At 34.0% G+C, this 23329-nt stretch overlaps 5 protein-coding genes across 6 annotated transcripts; 3 read left to right on the top strand and 2 right to left on the bottom strand.

Annotated features, from left to right (window-relative positions):
* The first annotated feature begins 2966 nt into the window (after nt 1-2966).
* LOC100777271 (polygalacturonase inhibitor 2) lies at nt 2967-4174 on the top strand. The gene has a single exon (XM_003524723.5). The coding sequence runs from the start codon at nt 2976-2978 to the stop codon at nt 3984-3986; it is 1011 nt and encodes a 336-aa protein (XP_003524771.1). The 5' UTR covers nt 2967-2975; the 3' UTR covers nt 3987-4174.
* Nucleotides 4175-8015: 3841 nt separating this feature from the next.
* On the top strand, nt 8016-9292 carry LOC100777796 (polygalacturonase inhibitor 2). The gene has a single exon (XM_003524724.5). It carries the CDS (start codon nt 8039-8041, stop codon nt 9041-9043), a length of 1005 nt encoding a protein of 334 aa, XP_003524772.1. The 5' UTR covers nt 8016-8038; the 3' UTR covers nt 9044-9292.
* Nucleotides 9293-11285: 1993 nt separating this feature from the next.
* Nucleotides 11286-17440, bottom strand: LOC100777982 (alpha N-terminal protein methyltransferase 1). Of its 2 annotated transcripts, none has more exons than XM_003524047.5 (8): nt 17155-17440; nt 16863-17013; nt 16497-16555; nt 14818-14937; nt 13717-13818; nt 13072-13126; nt 12102-12199; nt 11286-11681 (listed from the first exon to the last, which is right to left on the bottom strand). In XM_003524047.5, the coding sequence occupies exons 1-8, from the start codon at nt 17386-17388 to the stop codon at nt 11556-11558; spliced, it is 945 nt and encodes a 314-aa protein (XP_003524095.2). In that variant the 5' UTR covers nt 17389-17440; the 3' UTR covers nt 11286-11555. The 2 variants fall into 2 exon arrangements, with proteins under 2 accessions (XP_003524095.2, XP_040871382.1); XM_041015448.1 differs by lacking the exon at nt 11286-11681 and adding an exon at nt 11693-12031 and having other exon boundaries at nt 17155-17425.
* Nucleotides 17441-17812: 372 nt separating this feature from the next.
* LOC100779045 (LRR receptor-like serine/threonine-protein kinase FLS2) lies at nt 17813-20050 on the bottom strand. The gene is made up of 2 exons (XM_003524049.3): nt 18808-20050; nt 17813-18694 (listed from the first exon to the last, which is right to left on the bottom strand). Exons 1-2 carry the CDS (start codon nt 20048-20050, stop codon nt 18354-18356), a joined length of 1584 nt encoding a protein of 527 aa, XP_003524097.1. The 3' UTR covers nt 17813-18353.
* An 880-nt stretch (nt 20051-20930) lies between these two features.
* LOC100778329 (DNA polymerase delta subunit 4) lies at nt 20931-21597 on the top strand. The gene is made up of 2 exons (XM_003524725.5): nt 20931-21143; nt 21249-21597. The coding sequence occupies exons 1-2, from the start codon at nt 20999-21001 to the stop codon at nt 21440-21442; spliced, it is 339 nt and encodes a 112-aa protein (XP_003524773.1). The 5' UTR covers nt 20931-20998; the 3' UTR covers nt 21443-21597.
* Nucleotides 21598-23329: the final 1732 nt, after the last annotated feature.

Below are 23329 nucleotides of genomic sequence, written 5' to 3' on the forward strand. Positions count from 1 at the left end.
GATACTATGCATGTAAATATAAAGAAAAAAACATGGTGTAACATGTAAAAAAATATATGTGAACGTATGCAGCTGGGGAATAGGAGAAGTACTTGTATATATTTTTGGGATTAATAGTTTGGGGAGTTAGCAAAGAGGATAAGTGATGATGGGAGCAACAGTATAATCTCTATGGTTTTACCACAATATGAATTACTTTAGTGAAAATATAAGCCTCTAGATGTCACCAATTATATATATATATATATATATATATATAAACAGATTCAATATAATTACAATTTAAGCAAATTATCTGTCAGTTCAGCCTCATCGACAAGGTCAATAGGAAATTCAAGTAGGCAATCGCCCACCACCAAAGTAAAAGATATTCATATGCAAGTGCGTAACTATTTAGCATTTTAGGATGGCAAAAAATCAATAATTATGTCCTTATTGGGCAACCCTCGTGAAGGACTAAAAGTTTAATTGCATTGTGTTGGTAATGGGACTAAAAGCTAGTAAAAATAAATAAAATAGGAAAGGTGCAGTTAGAAAAACGTAATATCAGATTAGTTAATGGATCTTTCACCTGCTATCCTATTTATTTCCGTTAATGAATCTTGTGCAATTCTTTAGATTGATCATGTTGCCTTTATGAAAATAAAGAATAATATAATTCCAGTTGTTTGGAACATTACTTTTAGGAAACTGAAGAATCTTAAAATTGGGATTTTGCTAATACTTGCATGAATATACTTGTCTTACGAGAAAGGGTAAAAGAATAAGATAAATATACTTGTCTTCTCATAAGTCTTAATGTTAAGCTACTTGGCTATGAATTTAACGCGTCACGTAATTGTATATGTGGCACTATGTAATTGTATCTCACTTTTATTTTATCATCAGTATATCTTATAAGTTGTAGACGTTTTCTTTCAATTTTTAATGCACTATTAGCTTCTTTTGCATCGCACAAAGTCAAAAATAAAAAGATTATAATAAAATGTTTTTTTATTAAATTAGAGTAAATAACAAGAATTATTTTAACCCATTTACCTAGTTTACAGACTTTTTTAAATATCAAAATAGGTTATTTTGCAAATTTAATTATCAGAGTGGGTGTTTTATAAAACAATTATCTATTATAAGTGATTTTTATCATGTAAGATTCACGAAGTGACATCTAAATTTTAATTGTCCTTTATCAAGATGTACTACTTTGGCAATCATCTCTATGAAATATTTAGTGTTAGATTATTTAACGATTAGATTTCATGTCATATTTTTACTCAATTTAACAATGCAACAGCGAAAAAACATTTTAGAATATGTTTCATGCTATAAGATAAACAAAAAACAAAACATGTTACTTAGGATGACAAGCTTAGCATCCTACGTAACAAAAATCACTTATAACAAATAAATAATTTTATAAAACATTCAATTTAATAATTAGTTTTGAGAACTAATCCATTTTGGTAAAAAATCGAGTTTACATTAATGAGAAAACCAACAAGCATGCCACACCTCCGGCTAAAGACACAATACCAACTTATCCTAATACACGATATAAAAGGACTAACAATCACCTTCGCATAGAATCATTATATTAATTTTCATTAAGATTATCTAGGCGTATACGAATTAATAGATTCAATTCGTTTCTAGAAATAGCACCTTACACACAACCCAAGAGACCAAAGAATGAAATGCCAAAGAAGAACTCCCATTTGCTTAGCTTTATTACATTGAAAAACACCGCCATGCAAAAAATTTGGATCTAACAAATTGAAAGGGAGAATATAATCAAATTGGGATATTGGAAAATACTGTTGTAATCACCCTCCATTTAAATATGTAAAATAATAGCATATAACATATTTTTAACACCATCTGATAGGAATATATGATTGGCATAATTAAGTTTAGAAGCATCTGCGGTTAAACCCAAACCTAATCTTCAACCATCACCTACATGGCGGATGCCAAGCACCAGTCTTTTCTAATTCCCTGATCTTGCTTTGTTCGTCATGCTACTTGGCATTGATATTTAAGTCAAATTTGGCTGAGCCAATGCAAGACTAATGGTGTAAGACTTGAATGTTTTGTTTATATGTGAAGGGAAGATGAAAAAACAAAATAAAAGTGTTTTTTCATTATTTAAAAGAAAAAAATAAGAAAAGTTATTTTTCTTATTTTAGTTGAAATTATAAAAAATATAAATATATAATAAATTATAATTTTATCTTTCTTCAACTATACATAATATATATATATATATATATATATATATAACTTTATTTATATACATTTTCTTACTGTTTATTTCTCTTTAAATAATCAAGTGAAGTAAAGAGGTAATTAAAAAAATATCTAATGACCGTTTTGATCATGAGTACTGATTTAAAATAGTTATAATTAAATAGCAGCTAAAATAATTATTTCTATTCATTTTTTTTCCATAGTTTTCACTTTCTTTCATAGCTAAATCAGCTAAACCAAAGATAGTGTGAGTGTATTTTTTGCATCGTTTTGTTAATGAATTAAGAATTTGAGCACCGTCGATGCGTAGATTATGTAAACCATGGGACTAAGTTTTGTCCATTGGATTGGAACTAATATCCATGAGACTGTAACCCATAAGTTTTGTCCATTGGAACCTAATTAAGAGAATAACCCATAAGTTTTGTTAGATTGGAATCAATATCCATGAGACTACAACCCATAAGTTTTGTCTGATTGGAACTGTCATCCATGAGACTGCAACCCATAAGTTTTGTCCATTGGAACCTAATTAAGAGAATAGTCCATAAGTTTTGTTGGATTGAATTGGAATCAATATCCATGAGACCACAGCCCATAGGAGGGGGAATACACGCATAACTTTTATGACCATTTACGTAGAGCGATTTATGGTGTGCCATGATGCCAATACATATATATACATTGAATCCACGTCCCATTTTTCACACCCATTCAAAATCCCTTCAAAGATGTCACACTTAAGCATTCTCTTTCTCTTGCTCGTAGCCCTATCCTTCACTCCCGCACTGTCAGAACTATGCAACCCACTAGATAAACAAGCCCTCCTTCAAATCAAGAGAGAGCTTGGCAACCCAACCAATCTCTCCTCATGGAACCCAAAGACAGACTGCTGCAACAACAACTGGGTAGGTGTCTCATGCGACACCGTCACCCCAACATACCGCGTCGACAACCTCGACCTCTCCGAAATTTACCTCACCAAACCCTACCCTATTCCCCCCTCCATAGGCAACCTTCCCTACCTCAAATTTCTTTTCATCACCAACTCCCCCAACATCGTTGGCACAATACCCACCACCATCACCAAACTCACCAAGCTTCGTGAACTCTATATCAGATACACTAGTGTCTCCGGCCAGATACCCCATTTCTTGTCCCAAATGAAAACCCTCCAATTCCTCGAATTCTCCAACTGCAAACTCTCCGGCAACCTCCCTACCTGGCTTCCTTCTCTCCCTGACCTCTACGGAGTCGCCTTCGACAACAATCGCATCTCCGGCGCCATCCCGGACTCGTTTGGCTTCGTCTCGAAGCGGTTCGGGTACATGACACTCTCCGGAAACCGCCTCTCCGGGAAGATTCCGTCGTCGCTGGGGAAGCTGGACCTGAAGACTGTGGATTTGTCTCGTAACAAGCTTGAGGGTGATGCGTCTGTGTTGTTTGGGTCGGAGAAACGCACGGAGATGATATATCTGGCACACAACTTGTTTGCTTTTGATTTTGGAAAAGTAAGGGTGCCAAAGGTCTTGGACTCGTTGGATGTTGGGCACAATCGTTTATATGGGACACTACCTAAGGGACTTACGTCGCTTAAGAATCTGTACCGGTTCGATGTGAGCTACAATAAACTTTGTGGTGAGATTCCACGGGGTGGTAAGTTGCAAGAAATTGATGAGTCTTTCTATGCTAATAACAAGTGCTTGTGTGGCTCTCCTCTTCCAAGCTGCAAACGATTCTAGAGTTCCACGGAACATAGTTCATTTACGCTTACCGGAAAAGGGTATAAGAATAAGAGAAATCTTCTGTGTTCCCATAATGTTGAGCGAATTTGCTAAGAATTTAACACGTAAGTCACGTAATTGTATATGTGACAGTGTAATTGTATCCCATTTTTAATTTGTTATCAATATATGTTAAATATTGGATAGTTTTCTTTCCAATTTAGTTTTAATGCACTATAAGCTATTTAGCTTCATTGCATCGTACATAGTAAAAAAAAAAATATAAAATGTTTTTTTATAATTTATTTTTAAGAGATTGTTAGCTAGATATAGTAAGATTTGAACAGGATTATTTTTTGGTAAACAAAATATATTAAATAGAGTACAAGAGTTGTTTTCACCCATTTACATTTAAGAGGAGTTCACATCAATGACAAAACCAACACCAACAAGCATGTCACACCTCCCGTACGTACTTTAAATAATGAAAATAATCAAAATGTTACCCTAATATTATTTTTTTAAAAAGTGAACTTTTTATTGTAGTTTTAGTCAAGTGTTCTAATTCAATTGCTTATAGAGAACCATATTTAATTGTAATTTTTTTTTATAGATGTCACGGGTATCTTGTATACAAAGCAATTTTAATTGAGTTTGGATAAAATTATCATGAACAAAAAATTATGTCATCCAAGAATTTAATGTAATTGTAGTTCTAAGACTTAATTTTGAGATCATTTGTAAAGTTTCTAGCTCGAACGTCGAATGATCACTTCTCTGGATTGAGTTTTGAGCTGTATGTTTATAGTATCGAATAGATTTTGTAGGTCTCGTACGTAGTGGGTCAAAGCGGTCGTCAATTTGTTGATCATGTCATTGACATAAGCTTCTACATTTCTCCCCAACATGTCGGCGAGTACATTATCCATAAGTCGTTGATATGTCTCCCTTGCATTCTTTAATCTAAAAAGACATGATCCAGTAACAGTAGTTGGTCGTCTTGGCCTTAAACTCAGTTTTTGCCTCGTTTTAGGAATGAACTCGAATCATGTTGTATCCTAAATAAGCGTCAATGAAGCTCAACAGCTCTCACCTCGAGGCATCGTGGACCAAGCAATCAACATTCGGGATGAGAGTTAGAGTCCTTAGGGCATATGTTTTGTTCAAGTCAATGAAAACAATGCACATTCTCCAGTTGTTGCTCGGCTTCTTGACCATCATAACGTTGGCTAGCCACCAAGGATACTGAATTTCCCTTGTGAGGTTTCCTGGTAGTAGTTTATGGGTTTCCACTATTATTGTCTCTCCTTTTTTCTGCATCGAACGTTTAGACAATTGGCTTGGTCTTTGGGTCAAGCGCGAGCTTATGGCATAAGAATTAGTATCACGGGCATGCGTCTGCAACATTCCAAGCGAACATAGTGATATTTCTCTTCAAGAGATTGACCAGGACCTGCTCGACGTTCGGCGTTAGGTTCACAAGCGCTAATTTTTGCTGTCTTTCCTCCCTTATGATTATGATTATCTCCTTTTCCTCCTCTGCATGCTAGGGCCTTCGTTCACCAAACCCTTCATGGGGTCAAAGGACTAGCAAATTATTACACATTCAACTCAATGCAAGTGTAAATGTATAAAAAAAATTTCTTCTAATTTATCAATATGTTATAGATTGTACTTAACTGTTTTCTTTCAAGTTTTAATGAACTATTGCTTTGCATCGCAAATATTAAAAAAATAATTAAATAAATATAAAACGATTTGTTATAATTAAATTAGAGATTGTTTGTACATAGTAAGATCTAGATAGGATTTTTTTGTGAAGCCAAATATATTAGGCTTATTGTTAGGTCTACACAACCATATATTTCATCTATTCTAAATTTTTAATGTATAACTTAAGTATAAATTATTGATATTTTAATGAGTTATTGATAAGTGAATAGAATTATTATATTAAAGAAATATTGTCCACAACTATAGAGAGTATGTTGCTTCAACCTAGTATCTAATATGCTATATTAAGTGAGAGTCTACTCTTGTCCATAAAATATAACACATTGTCATAAGTAATTTTGTGTCTTCATTCTTAAGGATTGAGTATCACGAAAAAGGAATGTACACATATATTATTTTATTCAAATTTCATTTGTCTTTATTATATTTGAAATCTAACATTTAAATTCAAGAAAATGACAATATAGAAGAGATTAGAAGACCTCCAAGGAATATCCTTTGGAAGATTGCTTTCACAAAGATCAAAAAGCACACGACACTATCTGTACTTCATATAAATCCTCGAAGCTTGACACGTGGATCAATTCTTCTATGTGAGACAACAACCCTTTTAAGATAACGATACACATCCCGCAATGGATATCTCACAAAAGCTTATAAAAGGAAATCTCTTTCAATGAAGTAATTAACGAAAAACGAGAAAAAAAAAAAGAACAATAGTGCAAGAAAAATACTTGAGACGAAACTTTATTTTAAACACTACACATTCTACATTGTTATTGTTCTTTGCTAAACAAAATAGTTTGTATCTATGCTTAATTGTATATTCACTCTCTGAGTATTAAGAATACTTGTTATATTCAATTAAACATTTGTTTATGAAAGTCATAAATGACTTAGTATTAAAAAATATTTGGGTTCTTAGATTCAGAAGGAGTATAAGAAAATACTAAAAGTGGTTTAGGAATATTTATAAAATTAAGAGTGACATTAACTTTTATTTCTTAGTGAAATTCTTTAACAGTAGTTAAGGTTGAACGAACCAATATAATGAAATGTTTTTATTTCTTTTCATATTATTTTATCAAGTGTTCTTATTACTTTTTCTAACATTAACTTTACACAAGTGCTTATTTGAAAAACTATTTTAATAAACTTTTATTTGTCACTAGACGTTTAGTTTATTCTTTATTACTTAGTTTGTTTATTCTTAATGAACGACATGTGTTTGTCTTTGTATTACCCATATATATTATATATGTTATTGCGAAAAAGTTTTTATTTTTCATATACACATTATATCAATTCCTTTTAGTGTATTTCTTACACTTTCACTTATTTTAAGAATAAGCTTAAATGCAGGTTTAGATGTGTTTTTGTTATTGTTCTCCAAGTAGAATTGTATCTCGACAGCATAATAAAGGTTTGCATTAATTTCATTATAAATTACCAAGAGGAAATTGCAATTCAGCTTAAAAAACAACGCTGAAAGCACTTATGAAATTATTTATACCCAACTCATACTCGTGCAATTACAAACTTTTGTCCTGATTCCAGTATTCGCTAATTACTTATTTGCCTATACCTGCACTCAGCTACTGACTACTTTCATTTTACTTAACTTCAAAAGCTTAAAATTCAAAGATAACTAGTACATGACTACATGTTTAATGTAACTAATTTCTAAAGTATTTTTTTATTTTTATTAAATTTGGGGAAAACAATTTAAAAATAAAGAATTATTTTATAAAATCTAATCATTTGTAAAAATTAAAGTTTTCTAATTGGATTTTACTATGATGAAATAAATGTGTAAATATTTTATAAATTATTATCTAATCATAAATTATAATGAACGGTAAGATTATAAATTTTTATATTAAGTACTTTAAATTCATATCTTAAATGAATTCTAATTGATTATTAATATAAAAAATAGTAATACATACAAATTAAACTTGTATTAATTTAAGTATTTTTTTCAATCTTTAATCAAAATAAGAATTTGAGTGCCGTCATTTCATGCGTGGATTATCTACATGCTGAGGGCAAGATTTCTGAATTGATACTTAAAAATCTACAAGACCATAGCCCATATGTTTAGTTCAATTGGAACCTAAATCCATAAGATCACAGTCCATAAGTTTGGTCCATTGGAACCTATATCCATACATAAGACCACAGCACATTGGAGGGAGCACACATGCATGACCTTTTTGACCGCTTACGTAGTGCGAATTAACTCGAAGGAGACATTCGTGATGCCAACACACCCATATATATACGTCCAATTTTCAGAGACAAATCATACTGAATTAATCAAAATCCCTTCAAAGATGTCTCTCTTAAGCATTCTTCTACTCATAGTCATGTCCTTCTCTCTCGCACTCTCAGAACTATGCAACCCACAAGACAAACAAACGCTACTCCAAATCAAGAAAGAGCTTGGCAACCCAACCACTCTTTCCTCATGGCACCCAAAGACCGACTGTTGCAACAACAGCTGGGTAGGTGTCTCATGCGACACCGTCACCCCAACATACCGCGTCGACAACCTCGACCTCTCCGAACTTAACCTCCGCAAACCCTACCCTATTCCCCCCTCCGTAGGTAGCCTTCCCTGCCTCAAATTTCTTTACATCACCAACAACCCCAACATCGTTGGCACAATACCCACCACCATCACCAAACTCACCAAGCTTCGTGAGCTCAACATCAGATACACCAATATCTCCGGCCAGATACCCCATTTCTTGTCCCAAATCAAAGCCCTCGGATTCCTCGACCTCTCCAACAACAAACTCTCCGGCAACCTCCCTTCCTGGCTTCCTTCTCTCCCCGACCTTTACGGAATCTCCTTCGACAACAACTACATCTCCGGCCCCATCCCAGACTTGTTCGCTTCCGTCTCGGAGAGGTTCGGGTTTATCTCACTCTCCGGCAACCGCCTCATCGGGAAGATTCCGGCGTCGCTGGGGAAGCCGGACATGAAGATTGTGGACTTGTCCCGGAACATGCTGGAGGGTGATGCGTCGGTGTTGTTTGGGTCGGAGAAACACACAGAGAGGATATATCTGGCAAACAACTTGTTTGCTTTTGATTTGGGAAAAGTAAGGTTGTCGAAGACCTTGGGGTTGTTGGATGTTGGCCATAATCTTATATATGGGACGCTTCCTAAGGGACTTACGTCGCTTAAGGATCTGTATTATTTGGATGTGAGCTACAATAATCTCTGTGGTGAGATTCCACGGGGTGGTAAATTGCAAGAATTTGATGCGTCTTTGTATGCTAATAACAAGTGCTTGTGTGGCTCCCCTCTTCCTAGCTGCAAACGGTTCTAGAGTTCAACCAAACATAGCTCATTTGCGCTTAATTACCACAAAGAGTATACTACATACGAATAAGAGAAACTCTTGTGTGTTTTCATGGTGTTAAGTTTCTTTGCTGAGAATTTAACGTGCCACGTAATTGTATATGTGACACTATGTAATTGTATTGCATTTTTAATTTCAGTGATGCTATATGGTGCGATGTCGGGTTTGGAGTTGTGAAACGCACGAATTGAAGCTGGCTTGTTATTACTTCATAATAAAAGCTGACATGTCTACGGTGAATAGTTATTTTTTAAAATAATAAATTAAAATGTTAAAATAAACAAGAAAAAGAATATCAAACTTCTGATTTTATCCTGCTAATTGTGGAATTTTTTATTACACTATGGTTTTGAAAATTATTTATTAAGGATTGATGATTTTAGTTTGTGATATTAGTTATAATTATAAGTAAGGTAAAAAAAATGACTTTTAATATTAATTATAATCAAATTAATGTAGAAGTGGCTTTTTTATATGGATAAGAAATTAAAAGTAAAAATCATTCATCTCTTATCAATAGTGTCCAATTTCGTCCGAATCACTTTCGACTTGGATCTAAGGAACAACCGTATCTATGGGACGCTACCTCAGGGACTAGCTACGCTTAAGTTTTTGCACCATTTGAATGTGAGTTTTAATAATCTGTGTGGTGAGATTCTGCAGGGTGGAAACTTGCAAAGATTTGACGTGTCTTCTTATGTTAATAACATGTGCTTGTGTGGCTCTCCTCTTCCAGCCTGCACTTAATAGCTAGCTAGTGAGCTTGCACTTTGGTTTGGGCAATATTCTATGGATGGATAACGTGTTTTCATTCAACGCGTGGTTTTATGTTGCAGTTAATCCATGTGTGTCTTATGTTTTAATAAAGTCAATAATAATGGCTAATCTAATGGGAAGCATACAGTGTTTATTTCTCTATCTGATGCAGCCGAGTTTCTATAAAGCATTCATGGACAGCCAATATACTATTTTACACTTAATAAGAAAAAGAAAAAGAAAACATAAATATTTAAATATTATGATGTGAACATGAAAAAATAAATAAAGAAACATTGTGAATGCTAATTAGGTATTTAAAATTTTTAGATGTATGTGTATTATTACTTTTTGTTATATAACTAAATCTTGAATGATATCTAGGACGAGTTTAAAACTACCTCCACAACAAATTTTAACAAGACACTTGATTAAGTGCAGGTGGGAAGAGGAGAGCCACACCAGTACTTAATCAAATTAAAATCAATATGCCAACTTTTTAAATAATATTTTTGAAATACTATTTCTTTACTTCATAAAATCAACGGCATAATATGCAAAATTAGAGAAAATAATAGTTAAATTAATGCAGGTAGTTAATTAATTAAGTATACAGGATCCTATTCACCCAAAAAAAAAGTATACAAGATCCTTAAAAAAAGTATATACAAGACTTGATTTATTTTAAAAAGTAATCTTTTATTTTTATCAATTTATGGAAAAGGATTTTGAAAAATAAATATTTACTTTCGAAATTTAGCGATTCATAAACATTTAGGTATATTAATTCAAATAGTTTTTGCGTTGCTTTGCTAATTAAAATAAGAGTTTTAGTGGTAGAAAAAAAAAGAATAAATAAAAGTTTTAATGCCGCCACTTTATGCGTACGCAGATTATTTAAACATAAGCGCTGATCTGAGCACGAAAATGTTTTCGTCATATGTGTAGGTCAAAACGCGTTTTATATTTTAAAAATTACTTTTTTCTTAAAAAAAAGCATTAGAACCTGCCTATATCCATACGTTTTGTCCCATTGAAACCTATATCCATAAGATCACAACCCAAGTTGAGAGTGTACAAACTTGACCTATATTCATTGCGCGAATTGACCATAGTAGCTTGATGGCTTCCCAAGGAAATGACGCCACATTGTTGTACCACTTGGTTTTAGATTGTACTTTTCAGATCGATAAATAAAAAATTACCCATTTTTATATATAAAAAGTACATACTTATAATATTTTTTCGATAACAGTTTATATTATGGTATAGTATTAATGTATTATTGTATTATTCTTTTAATACCAAAAATCAAGTTCGGTTTTTAAGGTATAGTGATCAACCTTCATCAAAATAAGAGAAGTACATTGATGAACAATTTAATCGGAGGTTTCTAGGTAGGACCAGGTACGCTAAAAATGAAGAGTTTTTAGAAGGGAGAGAAAAAGAGAGGTAAGAAAAAAATTAAAAATTATTTTACTAGTAGAGATGTTACACGAATAGGATTCATCAATAACTCCCATCAATATGGTAGTAAAACAACTCAAAATTTCGCCTTTAGATAATCTTGGGTAGCTGAGATAACGGAAAATTGCATTTCACATACAAGCCGATTTAATGGCTTATGACTCAAACAAATCAATACCTAATATACAACATGGATCTCCCAATTGGAAGCAAAAAATGGTTTACGAAGAATATTCAAGAGCAATTGAAAACCTGATCACATAATGGTTCTAGGTCTATTAGTTGATGTTTTGGATTTTGCTCGGGGAGCCTTCTTTGGAGGGTCTGTAGTTAGTGCATACATCTTCACAGCAAATAATTCTTCGGGGAATCCTTTCTGATCCTGATTGAACAAAACAACACCTTAGAAAACAGTAGTGAAACTAAAAAAGGAATGGTGAAAGGCAAGTAGAAAAATAGAAGACTCGAAATAATATGAGGGATATATATCACATAGCGTGAAGGACATCAAAGGAATCCTATGGTAAAAAGTTGAAAAGTTCATAAACGAAAGACATCAGCACGTGGAAATATATCTTTTACTAGCAGAATAATAACGTGAAGCACAGATAATAAAATGTAACATTTCAGGAAACATTAGATACGATTTTTCATCAATCACCATATTTGAAGTCATGTCCGTATCCTCCTTGTCATAGGAAAGTAAGAGACCATGTTGAAAATTTCAAAAGGCTGTTCAAAATATCTCCATTAATGTGAAGAAATATCATAAAGAATCCAAGTAAAAGCATGTGCAATTTACCTTTGATTTGTAAACATGTAATCCACAACGAGAAAATAGCTCTTTGAAGTACAAATCAGATCTTGTAACACTTCGGTCTTCATTATCAAGCACGAATCCTGCACGGAACAAAGCATGAAAACAAAGATGCAAAACCATAAAGTAAACGTCCAAACTTAAACTGAAAGGTGTAAGGATAAATTAATTGATGACAGCAAAGAAAATTAAATTGTATTGACATCATTCAAGACAGTATTTGGGAGTTTCCAAGAGGATGTAATTAGGTGGGTCTATGAAGGGGAGCCACTCTCCACAGTTTGGACTTTGGAAGCCAATATGATGAAAAGTCTTGATTTTAAACACCCTAAAAATATAAAACACCCCAAAGAGTGTTTAAAAATCCTCTACAATATCCATTAGATATTCTAATAGTGCTCCTCAAACTAAAACTTACTAAACTTTAAGCTTGTTACAAATGAACTCTTTAGAAAGGAGAAAAACATAATCTGGGTTCCACAAAGCTATTCCCATCCGAGTTCCTTAAAATCTTGAGCTCCAATCTACTGTGCTTGAAACTGGTTGACAAAAGTTTTGACGTGTCTTAAAATTAACTTATTCTGTCCTCAAAAAAGCTAATGATCAAAAACTTACTAATATGATTAGTTTTCCATGTATTGCATGGTATCTCTTTAACTAGCCACTCCACGGAAGTTTATTTGTGGTGCTTTCCTAACATATTAACATCAATTAATAAAGTTAAACTTGTTGCTCCAACTCCCATCTATAAAGCATTGTTCTTCATGGCTCTGCTCAGCACTCGCCATATTTGGGGAACACCATAAGAGACTAGGAGCACTCTCCATGTACAGTTAAGTTTGAGATATAGGTTTCAGAAAAGCTGCCTGAACTAATTTTATTAGTTTAATAAAATGCAGGAAATAAATAATTCAGTATGATTAGAAAGACAGAAATGCAACAAAGATGAAAGTACCAGATCTGGCAATATTCTCCTTCAGGACAAAAAATCCACCTGCTTTGAGGCCAACCTATAGTAATGCATATGTCAATATTTAATAGTGATAAGATAAAATATATACAAACTTTCAGATTATCAAATATTTCTGCATAGCCAAATTGCGAATAAGAGGTACAGTTTAGCCTATAAAAAAAATCCCTTTAAATATTTAGTTGCAAGTATGAGAATATTTTTTGATAGTATAGAAATGGAATATCCCTTCATAATGGATAGCTGTATATATAACACATGCTTTTAGAAATGGTGGCTAGTTTCATACTATCTAATCTCATTCACTGCAATAATGCAAGACTTGTACATTACTAGCAAGCACCAAGGCAAATGCAAATCACATATATGGCAAATGTGAATCAAAACAAAAAATTTGAATCATAGGTGAGCAGAAATAATCAATAAAATAGATTACTTTATCAAGCATGCACTCCACATCTTTGCATTCTAAAGAATTATTAGTAGAGAAAGCTGAAGCCTCAAGTATATACTTAATTGTGTGGAACCTTTCCTTATCCAAAATTAAATTTTTTAAATGTAATCCTTGACTCCCAATTAACAAAATAACCTGATCTGCAAAGGATATTAACCAAATAATGGACGAGTTACCTTTGCACTCTTGAAAAATGAAACAAAATCTTCATCTGTAAGATGACCTATACACCATTGAATCCATATTACATCATATCTTGCAGTATCTGGTGTAAAATCCTAAAAGAAGTAAAGCAAGAGGTGCTCAATAACATTACTGAAGAATGGGCAAATAGTGGTGCTGAAATGATGAAAGTCCAGACAAATATCAAAAGTGCCAGAGATGCCACATTAAATTGAATGCATCTACTAAAGACTATCATGTGTACGAATGGCCAGAAAATACATATTTACTTAATTATTTTGGGAGCAGAAGAGAGAGTAGGTACTACATAGAGGGAGGCGGAAAAGACATTGAAGTTGGATTGTTATAAGTATTGTAAAAGGACTCTACAAGCATTTAAACTAATATGCAGCTGCTTCAATGCTTACATCTCTATGAAGATAAATGCAAGTTTCCAGATATTTATTTATTTGTTAAATATGAGAGTTCATAAAAGTAAACCACATACCAATATTACCTGTGAAAACTTGCTTGCACATTACAGCCAAAAAATATGGAAAGAAATAACTGGAGTGTTAAAAAGAAAAACATAATACAGAGGTCCATTTAAAAGTCTGAACTATTGAAGTAACATCTCAAAAATAAAAGAAAAGCTACTCTTCCTATTTTTCAATAAAAAAACGATGATAATACCAGTTTCCAGGTAGTTATTTACTTGCAGAGACAGAATTTGCCGGGGATGGGGTGCGGTTGTCCAGGGAAGGGTTGGACAAGGCAGGAGGCTTTATAGCACCAGGTTGCATATGCACACCATTGTAATATGGCTAGTGTCTAATTCAATTCAATATCTCAATTTGTATAAGGTACATGTCAAGGGTCAGATTGTACAATCATTCAGAAGACGGTAATATCTCTCCAAAATGTTATGTTAGCTGTTGTTGTTTAAATAGTGTTCACAATGACCAACTTATTCTTACTCATTCTATGGGAATATAAGGCAGGGAGGTGAAATGTTTCAATGTGAATTCCACACTCTATTCACACCCCATATCATATCAACTATCTAACCTAATGAAAGAAAGATGCTGTCTTTTACATGGAGACAAAGTACACACCTGAAGAGGAACACAGTAAAAATTAACTGCTTTGTGCATATCTGAATTTGTCTGACATCCCGAAGCCAAAGTTTCACGTGCAGTCTCTAAGAAATGTGATACTGGCTCCAGAAGATCAACCTGAATTTTAGAACAAATAAGAAAATTAGAACTTAAACATTTCTCTAAAATATCATGCATCAAATAGTTCCAGATTGAATTTAAAGAAGAAAAAAATTATAGACAAATGTAAGAAAGGCTAATAAATGCAATGGGCACACCAATGGCAACAAAATAGATAAAAGATAATGCTATCTCTAACAAGTCATAAGAAAAAAATTAAATTAAATTAGAGAAACAAAGAATGAAAGAGGGGCAGACATCGACATCAGGTATTAGGTAAGGCCATCGATATCATAATTCAGAAGCAAGCAAGCAACCAAAACAGGTAACAATTCATGTTATATAGTTAGTAAAAGCTAGAAAAGATAGGACTTAAATTGCACTGTTTAGATACTTAAATAATTGATAGGCATTTAAATGGAACATGTTCAAGTTAGTATATTTTTGTTGTTAGAACAGGGCTGTGACACTAAAATGGTCAACCTGAACACATCCAGAATAGCTATATAGCTCAACCTAAAAGGCTAGCATGACCTGTTTATAAGTTAGGTTAACCTCCGTTGTGACACAACAAATCCATATAAGCATAACCCAAACCCATGTATTTTAGATTCTGCTCTATATCACAATCCCTGCTTCTTTTCCTTACCCTTCTAAATAGGATAACTGTTTGATATCCCAGAAGCTGTTAAGCCTGGATCGTTACACATTAAGTGGAGTTGATCCCACCCCTGACCCCATGAATAAATTTGATACAACTGGAGCTGGGTAGGCTTATAACCAGCAGTACACTTCAAATATATATAGAAATAGAAGCTACTCACCACTATGGTTTAAGTAGATTGGGAATACCCTACTAGCTGTTTAAACTCCAAACTAGGGCATGCGTTCATTTAAAGAAGGCTTAAATTATAACAAGGGTAGTGCAACCAAAGTGGAATGATATTGATAGGCCCCTAGTGCAGGATGTGGCCCAAGTAAATAAGCCCAAAGTGTGGAGAGAGAATGATGAGGTGGTAGTGAGAGAAAGAGAGTGAGGATGGTTGGTGAGGTATTCTGTTATAGAGGGACGTGGGGGTGAGTGAGGGGGGATTATTCATGATTGTGCGTATCCTTCTGTTAGGCAGAGAATGCATCCATTCGCTGAGAGAGGAGCTAGGCTCTGTGGGTAGTAGGTTTCCCCTACTGCTATTTCTCTTATTTCATCAATAATATATGTTCAATTCCTTTCCTTTTCCTCTGTTTATTCCTATTTCTGTTCATCTATATTTCTGGTCTGCATCAGATATGGTCCAAAATAGATTCAATCAAGCACCTAAAAACAAATTTCCTGTTAATTTCATTGCATTTCTCTTTAAATGTCACGAACGTCATAATCCCAGACAAGAAAAGTACCAAATATTCTTGGCATTGTAAACATCAAAACAACATATGCTCCACTGACTTTTCATTAGAATTGTAGCGCCAACAATAATTACTCAGTTAAGAACCGTAAAAGAACAATACATGCTTGGTGAATGGCAAGCCAGAAGATTGACTCACAGAAAAGATATATAAAGAAGGTAAATCTGGCAAACCTCATTGAAGTATCTTATTAACAGATTTTTGGTGACTCTGCCAATGCCAGAACCACAATCTGAAATTCAAGAGCTTGCTGATTAGATCCTCAATGTACAAAAAATAACTATTCAAAGCAATTCTTGCATTACATTCATCAAAAGCAGGTACCAAATGTCACATGTCGCAAAAAAAAAAACACCTAGAAAGTGCAAACGAAACAAAGTCTAAAACACAATAGTTATCTTTCCCAAGAAGGAAAAAAAAATAAAGTAAAACCCCAGCTAAATTCTCATTCGATTTGAAAGTCTATGAAACTATATCACCAAGAACCACATTGGTTTTCAGAAGTGGGGTTCAAGTACAAAGAGGCAAAGAATGTGTACCAAGAGCAACAAGTGGTTGGCGTCTAGCATCAGCAGCAGGAGGAAAACGTTCAGACAAGAGAATGTTCAAGAAATCCTCACTGCAACTTATGTCAGGCTCGTTCACATTTGCAAACCCTCCCAATACCCCATCCATATTTGCCTTAACACCCTGCTCATACAGACAAACCAAAAAGCAAACTTTTTTTAACAACAGCATATCAATTGCAACCTGAAAGTAACTTATCTAAATTTCATGTCTTTTCTTTGTAAAACAAAGACCCATTAAGAAAGAGAAACAGAGGAGAGGTACCTCCCAGTAGGAGACGCCGTCACGATACCACTGGGTCTTCTTGCTAGGGTCACCCGCCTGTTCCCTCCACATGTCCTCGGCGGTGTTGAATTCACGGCCATCGGAATCTAAGCCGCCGGCGTCCATGCACCTTATTTTTGAGTTCGAGGGGAAAGAGAAAGAAGAAAAGTACGAAGCTGTGAGTCCCAAAGTGCTCGTGCTCAATAGAGAATATGAGGAAAGGAAATACACCATAGTCTTCTTGTGTCGAGCTATTCTTCAGCATGGAAAATAAAATAAAAAATTAATTAGAATACAGTGAATGTGAAATTTTGAATCGTCAATTTTAAAAAATTATTGATTTTTGTGATAATTATTGTAAAAATGATTTTTTATTAATTAATAATATAAAATTCTTTATAGCAACCATTTATCAGAATTAAGCAGTATATGCAAAGGTATTAAAAATTTGGTTAGTTATTTCGGTATACGAAATATTAGGAGTAAGTACTTATTCCAAAGACAAAATTACTCTGACCCTAAGATTGGATTAGTAAAAAATCAATACGAAAGAAATATCCCCTCTGGTCCTTTTTTACTAGAAACCACGAAAAACAGTTGTTATCACTTTTATAAGAAAGATGGGATAAGTAACTAATGTGAAAAACAGTTGTTATGAAATTTGATATTCGTACATGAACGGTGTAAGAACGATATAGAGAAACTAATGTGTAAATAATAAATATGATGAATTGATTATGGATCATCTTTTCATTCTTTTGGAACAAAAGTTAAAAAAAAATAAAATTATGCGTATGACTGTGCATTCCACGAATTAGTTTCGAAAAGAGTTATAGGTTGGTTTGATACTTGAAAGGGGCTTTAAAAGTTGAAGGGAGAAGAAGAGGAAAAGTGGTGGATTTGAATCCTTTCACTATATAGCATTCTAGTAAAAACTAACAACTAAAATTGGTTGATAAAAAAAAAAAAAGATTTGGATGGGTATGCACAGTGAATCGGTGATGGTTTATAACATACTATACCGGCATTAGATTTTAAACTACATACAGTTTTATCAAAATACATGTATCACATTACTTTAACAATGAATATATTATAATCAAATTATCAAAATAACAACTCGGAAGTGAGAACAATGACAACACTTGTTCTAAGAAATATTTCAAAAGAAAATGTCCACTGAATACTGATATGACGACTTATTTGGTTTGAACAGGCATGTGTCTCTTAAATCTATGATTTGCAGATGGCAAAGCATGGCTAGCCTTGTAGGCTCTTGCTATAGTGTTAAATATCATGGCCAAGCTAGGCTTGTCACTGTTTGATTGGTCTATGCACATTAATCCTAGAGACAATGCCTGTTTAACTTGATGAAAAATTGTTTCAGTTACTTTCATTCTCTCATCAATCATCTGCTTCAAATCTGCAAGATTAAGGGTTCTCATGAATCTAATAAATCCAGCATCACCTCCATCAAACTCCTCTTGAACCTTTCTACTTAGTATCATCTCTAGAAGAAATACTCCAAACCCATGTATCTCTACAATATAAAAGAAAATACCAATTAACAAGCATGCCATAAAAACAAGAAAAAGGAAGAGACAGCACAAGGGAAGAAATGGTGTTTATGTGACAATTGTCTATTATTCTTACTTCTTCGATTGCTGTTTTGATCTCCAACTTTGAACCTCGAAATCAATGGTTCCACATTGTCAGACAATAAAATACTACTTGTGTTGAGTTCATAGTCAACTTCAGGCCATTCCTCCTGCAGATAACGCATGCATGCAACAACTCCCATTAACACTTTCAGTCTATGATTCCATGGTGGACCTGACCCTGATAACCACATTTCAACATTCTCTTCTCTTGTCCATTCAGTTATAATAGCCCTGAATTTTCTGCTCCTACACCACCCCAGAAATCTAACAAGGTTCTTGTGATGTAACTTAGACAGAACCTTACATTCTTCAACAAATTTACGGTAACTATCCCTCGGTATATCATCCCAGTACATCTCAATCTTCACTTCAGTACCATCTCTCAAGATCCCTTTGTAGATGTGAACAACATCACTCTTTCCTACCAAATACTTATTTGAAAAATCATTAGTTGCTGCCTTTAGAATTGCCGGTGTAAACCTCCTACTTCTTTGAAGTTTACTTGGTAGAAAATCAGGCCTTTGGAAACAAAGCCATAAAAAGCAAATTACCATCAAAATGACAAGGATGGGAAAGCCAACCAATAGAAAAATAGCCTTTACTGTAAACCTTTTTTGATCCAAAAGAGCACCAGAATGAAGAAAACTAGAAGAGTTAAACCTTTTGAAGAATTGGGAATCAGAGAGTTTACTCTCTGAGAAGCAGTTATAGGAGAGGTTGAGAAAAGTGAGGTTGGTAAGGGGAGAGAAACTTTGAATTGGAATGTCACCAGAAAATGCATTGATACTTAGATCAAGAGACTGGATTTGAGTGCAATAGAGAACATCAGTTGGAAAATCACCCTTCATAGAATTGTTTGACAAATCAATGGACATAATGCTTAAGGGGCAATACTTCCAAAAGAAATCGAAGGACAAATAAAGAGGTGCAATGTTTGGTCGGTTTCTAAGATCAACTTTGGGGAATGACTCCACACAATTGGGATTCTTTGACTCATTGCAGAGATGGCTTGCAACAATAGTGAACTTGAATATTTCATCAAGGTCCAACATGGGAGAGGAACTGCAGTACCTTAGAGACGGGTTCTTGAGACAGTTGGAGAAAATTGTAGAGTTAAAATCTGGTGGTTGATGTAAGTTTTTGAGGTCTTCTAGCACTGATGCACATAGTGTTATGGGGCATAACGATAAAATTATGGGAAGAAACAAGTACCAAGTTGAAGAAATCGTAACCATGATCATGATTCATGAATGAGTTAGTTTTGAGGACATTTGATTTCGGCACTCAAAATTTGGATTTGCAGTTGTCTTAGGAAACTAATTTAAGCGTGTTTAATTTGCGTTAACTGTCCTCCTTGTCATCTTAGAAATCAATTGAGGGGGAATGAAAAAAAAAAAAAAAAAAGGAGAGTAACTGGCAAATAGAGATTTCAGCGATTAGTATGCAAAACCTGAATGTCTTAATCTTTCTGTGAAAAATCTACTTTTATATTTTAGGAAAAATTACTTATTTAATTGTTATAGGCTCTTATGAAATTCTATTGGTTTTTGTTATTACAAATTAACTAAAAAATAAAAGATAAAATTTATGTAACAATGGGAATCAAAAGTGATTTGAAAATATTTACAGAGATAACAAGTAAAATTCGTATAACTATAAACTATAAATACTAAATAAGTAATTTATTTATATTTTATGAAAGATTAAATATATTTTTTGTTAATGTGAAATCAGAATTTTTATTTTGGCTTTTTTTAAAAAACTGATTTCCATTCCTTTTATTTTACTGAATTGATTTCATTCTTAAAAATCTGAAATTATTGATTTTGATCCTCATTATTATATGAATTTTTTTTAATTAAATCGAAAAGTTGCTCGCTTAATAAGGGTTAAAGGAGTTGTAAAAAAAAGGGTTAAAGGTGAAGTTGTTAAAATGAAATTTTAATTTTAATTTAGGTACAATAGCAAAAAATAAAAAAACTTAAGTCGTTCATATTTCTATAGATAAAAAAATTAATGGCACACTATGCTCATTAAAATAAAAACAAAAAAAACAAAAAATAAAGTAGAGGCTTTAACACTTCAAAAAAAAAGTAGATGCTTTATAACCCAAACAAGTCCCTGCCCTAAGTTCAGACCATTTCAAAATTCAAATTTGAAAAGAGCGATAGACAAAGAGAGAAATGGCATCGGTGTCCGGAAACATAAAGGGTTTTTACAGACAGAAGAAAACCACCGCCACCAAAAAATCTTCCAAAAAATCTCCGATTCCCGCCGCGGCCCAATCACCGGCCCTCATATCCCACGGCGGAAAACCCGACCTAGAAGGTCAATCTAATCGCTAGGGTTTCCTCATTTCTTTCTTTTCCAATTTCATTTCTCTCTTTCCTTTTTTGCGACTAAATAAAAGGTGAAATTTCGTTTTGTGTGCAGATGAGTACAAGGAGAGCGAGGTGGCGCTGCGGCAATTCGACCTGAACATGGCGTACGGACCTTGCCTCGGGATGACGCGGCTCGCGCGGTGGGAGCGCGCTCAGAGGCTCGGCTTGAACCCTCCGCAGGAAATCGATAGGCTCTTGAAGAGTGGCAAGGTTCAGACTGAGTCCTTGTGGGATGGTCGCATTTAGGGTTCCTTTTGTGTATTTAGGTTTTGCTTAGGAAATCAGCTTCTGGCTGTGTTCCTTGTTATTATGTGACTCTAAACCAAACATTAAAAAATTGGTGTTGTTTTCTTGCTTCTGGTTGTTAGTTGTTGTTATGAAATCATGATTTGCACGGTTAACTCACTGGCTGATCCCTGCTGTAATCTGTGTGAATGTGAGTATTTCTAAATTTATAAATTGATGCCTGTCTCTTCACTTTCATATTTTTGGCTTTGTTAGAGTTAATATTGTGTTAGCTGTAAGTTAGATTAATGTTGTAAGTTACAAAATTGGTTCATGGACACCCAGCGACAGAAAGAGATAGAAGAGAGAACAAAAAGTGTGATGAAATAAGAAGAGAGATAGTGAAAAAATGAAGAGTGTGTTAAGTGCAGTGTTATCAATGGTGGATGGCAGAACACGGTGGAAATCCACCAATATAAACATGCCATTGTAGCCTATAGCGCCTCCATAGTGGGCCTTCCTTCACAAATTGCCTATGGCGGTTGGCAGAATAAAACACCCGCCATGAACACTGGTTAAGTTTTTACAAAGGTGTTGATGTATCATTATTTGAGGATTTGGCTTGATGTATTTGGGATGATATAAATCGATGTTGCTTGCTGGTTAAATATATTAATGACATCTTATTGAAATAGGAGTTTCCAGAGAATGGTGTGCCCTCTTTGTTTGCATGTATCCAACGTGAACCCACTGTCTAACATGTATGCATGTGTTTTTCTGCATCATTTTGAAGATTCTTTCATCTGATGTTCCAATGTTTTAGTCAAGTGTCATGCCACTATTAGTATTTGATTTTTTTTTTTTTTGTATAAACCATCCCTCAACGAGCTTGGTTATATTTTTAGTTTCAATTTGTTTTGATGGACGTAGCAGATTGCATATCCCTTGAGGGGGGGTGGGGTGGGGAAATAAGATATCAGCTGTGTGAGGAATTAGGTGAAATTAAGCTTCAATGATGATTATTATGAAGTTTTTAATTTCTTTGAGATTCCAAAGCTAATATGGGCAATGAAACAGTCCAGGGGACTATATTAGACTCTGTTTAGGACATGCTATGGGGTGGTAAAAAAAAAAGGAAGGGGATATGAAATAACTGTAGTGATGCATTGAATGGGTGTAAAGTGATTGATATTATACCTTCAGAACTTGTTTGAGAAGGTGAATCTATCAAACTTGATCAGCCATTAACAAGTAACCCAAATGTGGGTGAATTTGGTTAGGGGATGCGGAAATAGTACTTCAAAATCCTTTACAAGTCCGAGGTCTCTTGTTCTTCTTGACATCTATTATTTTAGCACAAATCTTTTTAGTTCTTAAAAAGAAACAATTTGAGAAGGTTCAATTAACTGCTGGCAGTTCTTATCATGAATTGCAACTTGCAACAACCAGGGGCCTGAATTGGATTCATATGCCCATCATCTTGTATACAAAAAAGAGGTGATATGCAACCATTCAATCAATGAGTTTCTGTAAAAAAAAAAAAAAAAAAAAAAGGAAAAAATAACCATGCAAATGTTGTGCATTACACGGGACAGAAGTATAAAAGGCCTAGGCACAGAGGAAGTATCAGTGCAGGTGTTTTGCCTTTGAATTTAATGAAGAATTTTTGCCGAACATGATTAGAAGTTTTTTTTTGCTACAAACTTGCATATTAAGTATCCCATAGATGATTCGAAAGTCACAATCTACTAGAAGAATAAAAAAGATGAAAATAGCACTGCACATGCTCCTTTCACCATGTGGTATATGCTGCATATATATACATGAGCTGGTTGGCTTTCGTTTCTAAAGATGCCATGGGCATCCCCTCAACCTTATTTCACTATCGGAATCACTCATTTTAGGTGC

This window comes from Glycine max, chromosome 5, assembly GCF_000004515.6.
Source record: "Glycine max cultivar Williams 82 chromosome 5, Glycine_max_v4.0, whole genome shotgun sequence".
NCBI classification, from domain to species: domain Eukaryota; kingdom Viridiplantae; phylum Streptophyta; class Magnoliopsida; order Fabales; family Fabaceae; genus Glycine; species Glycine max.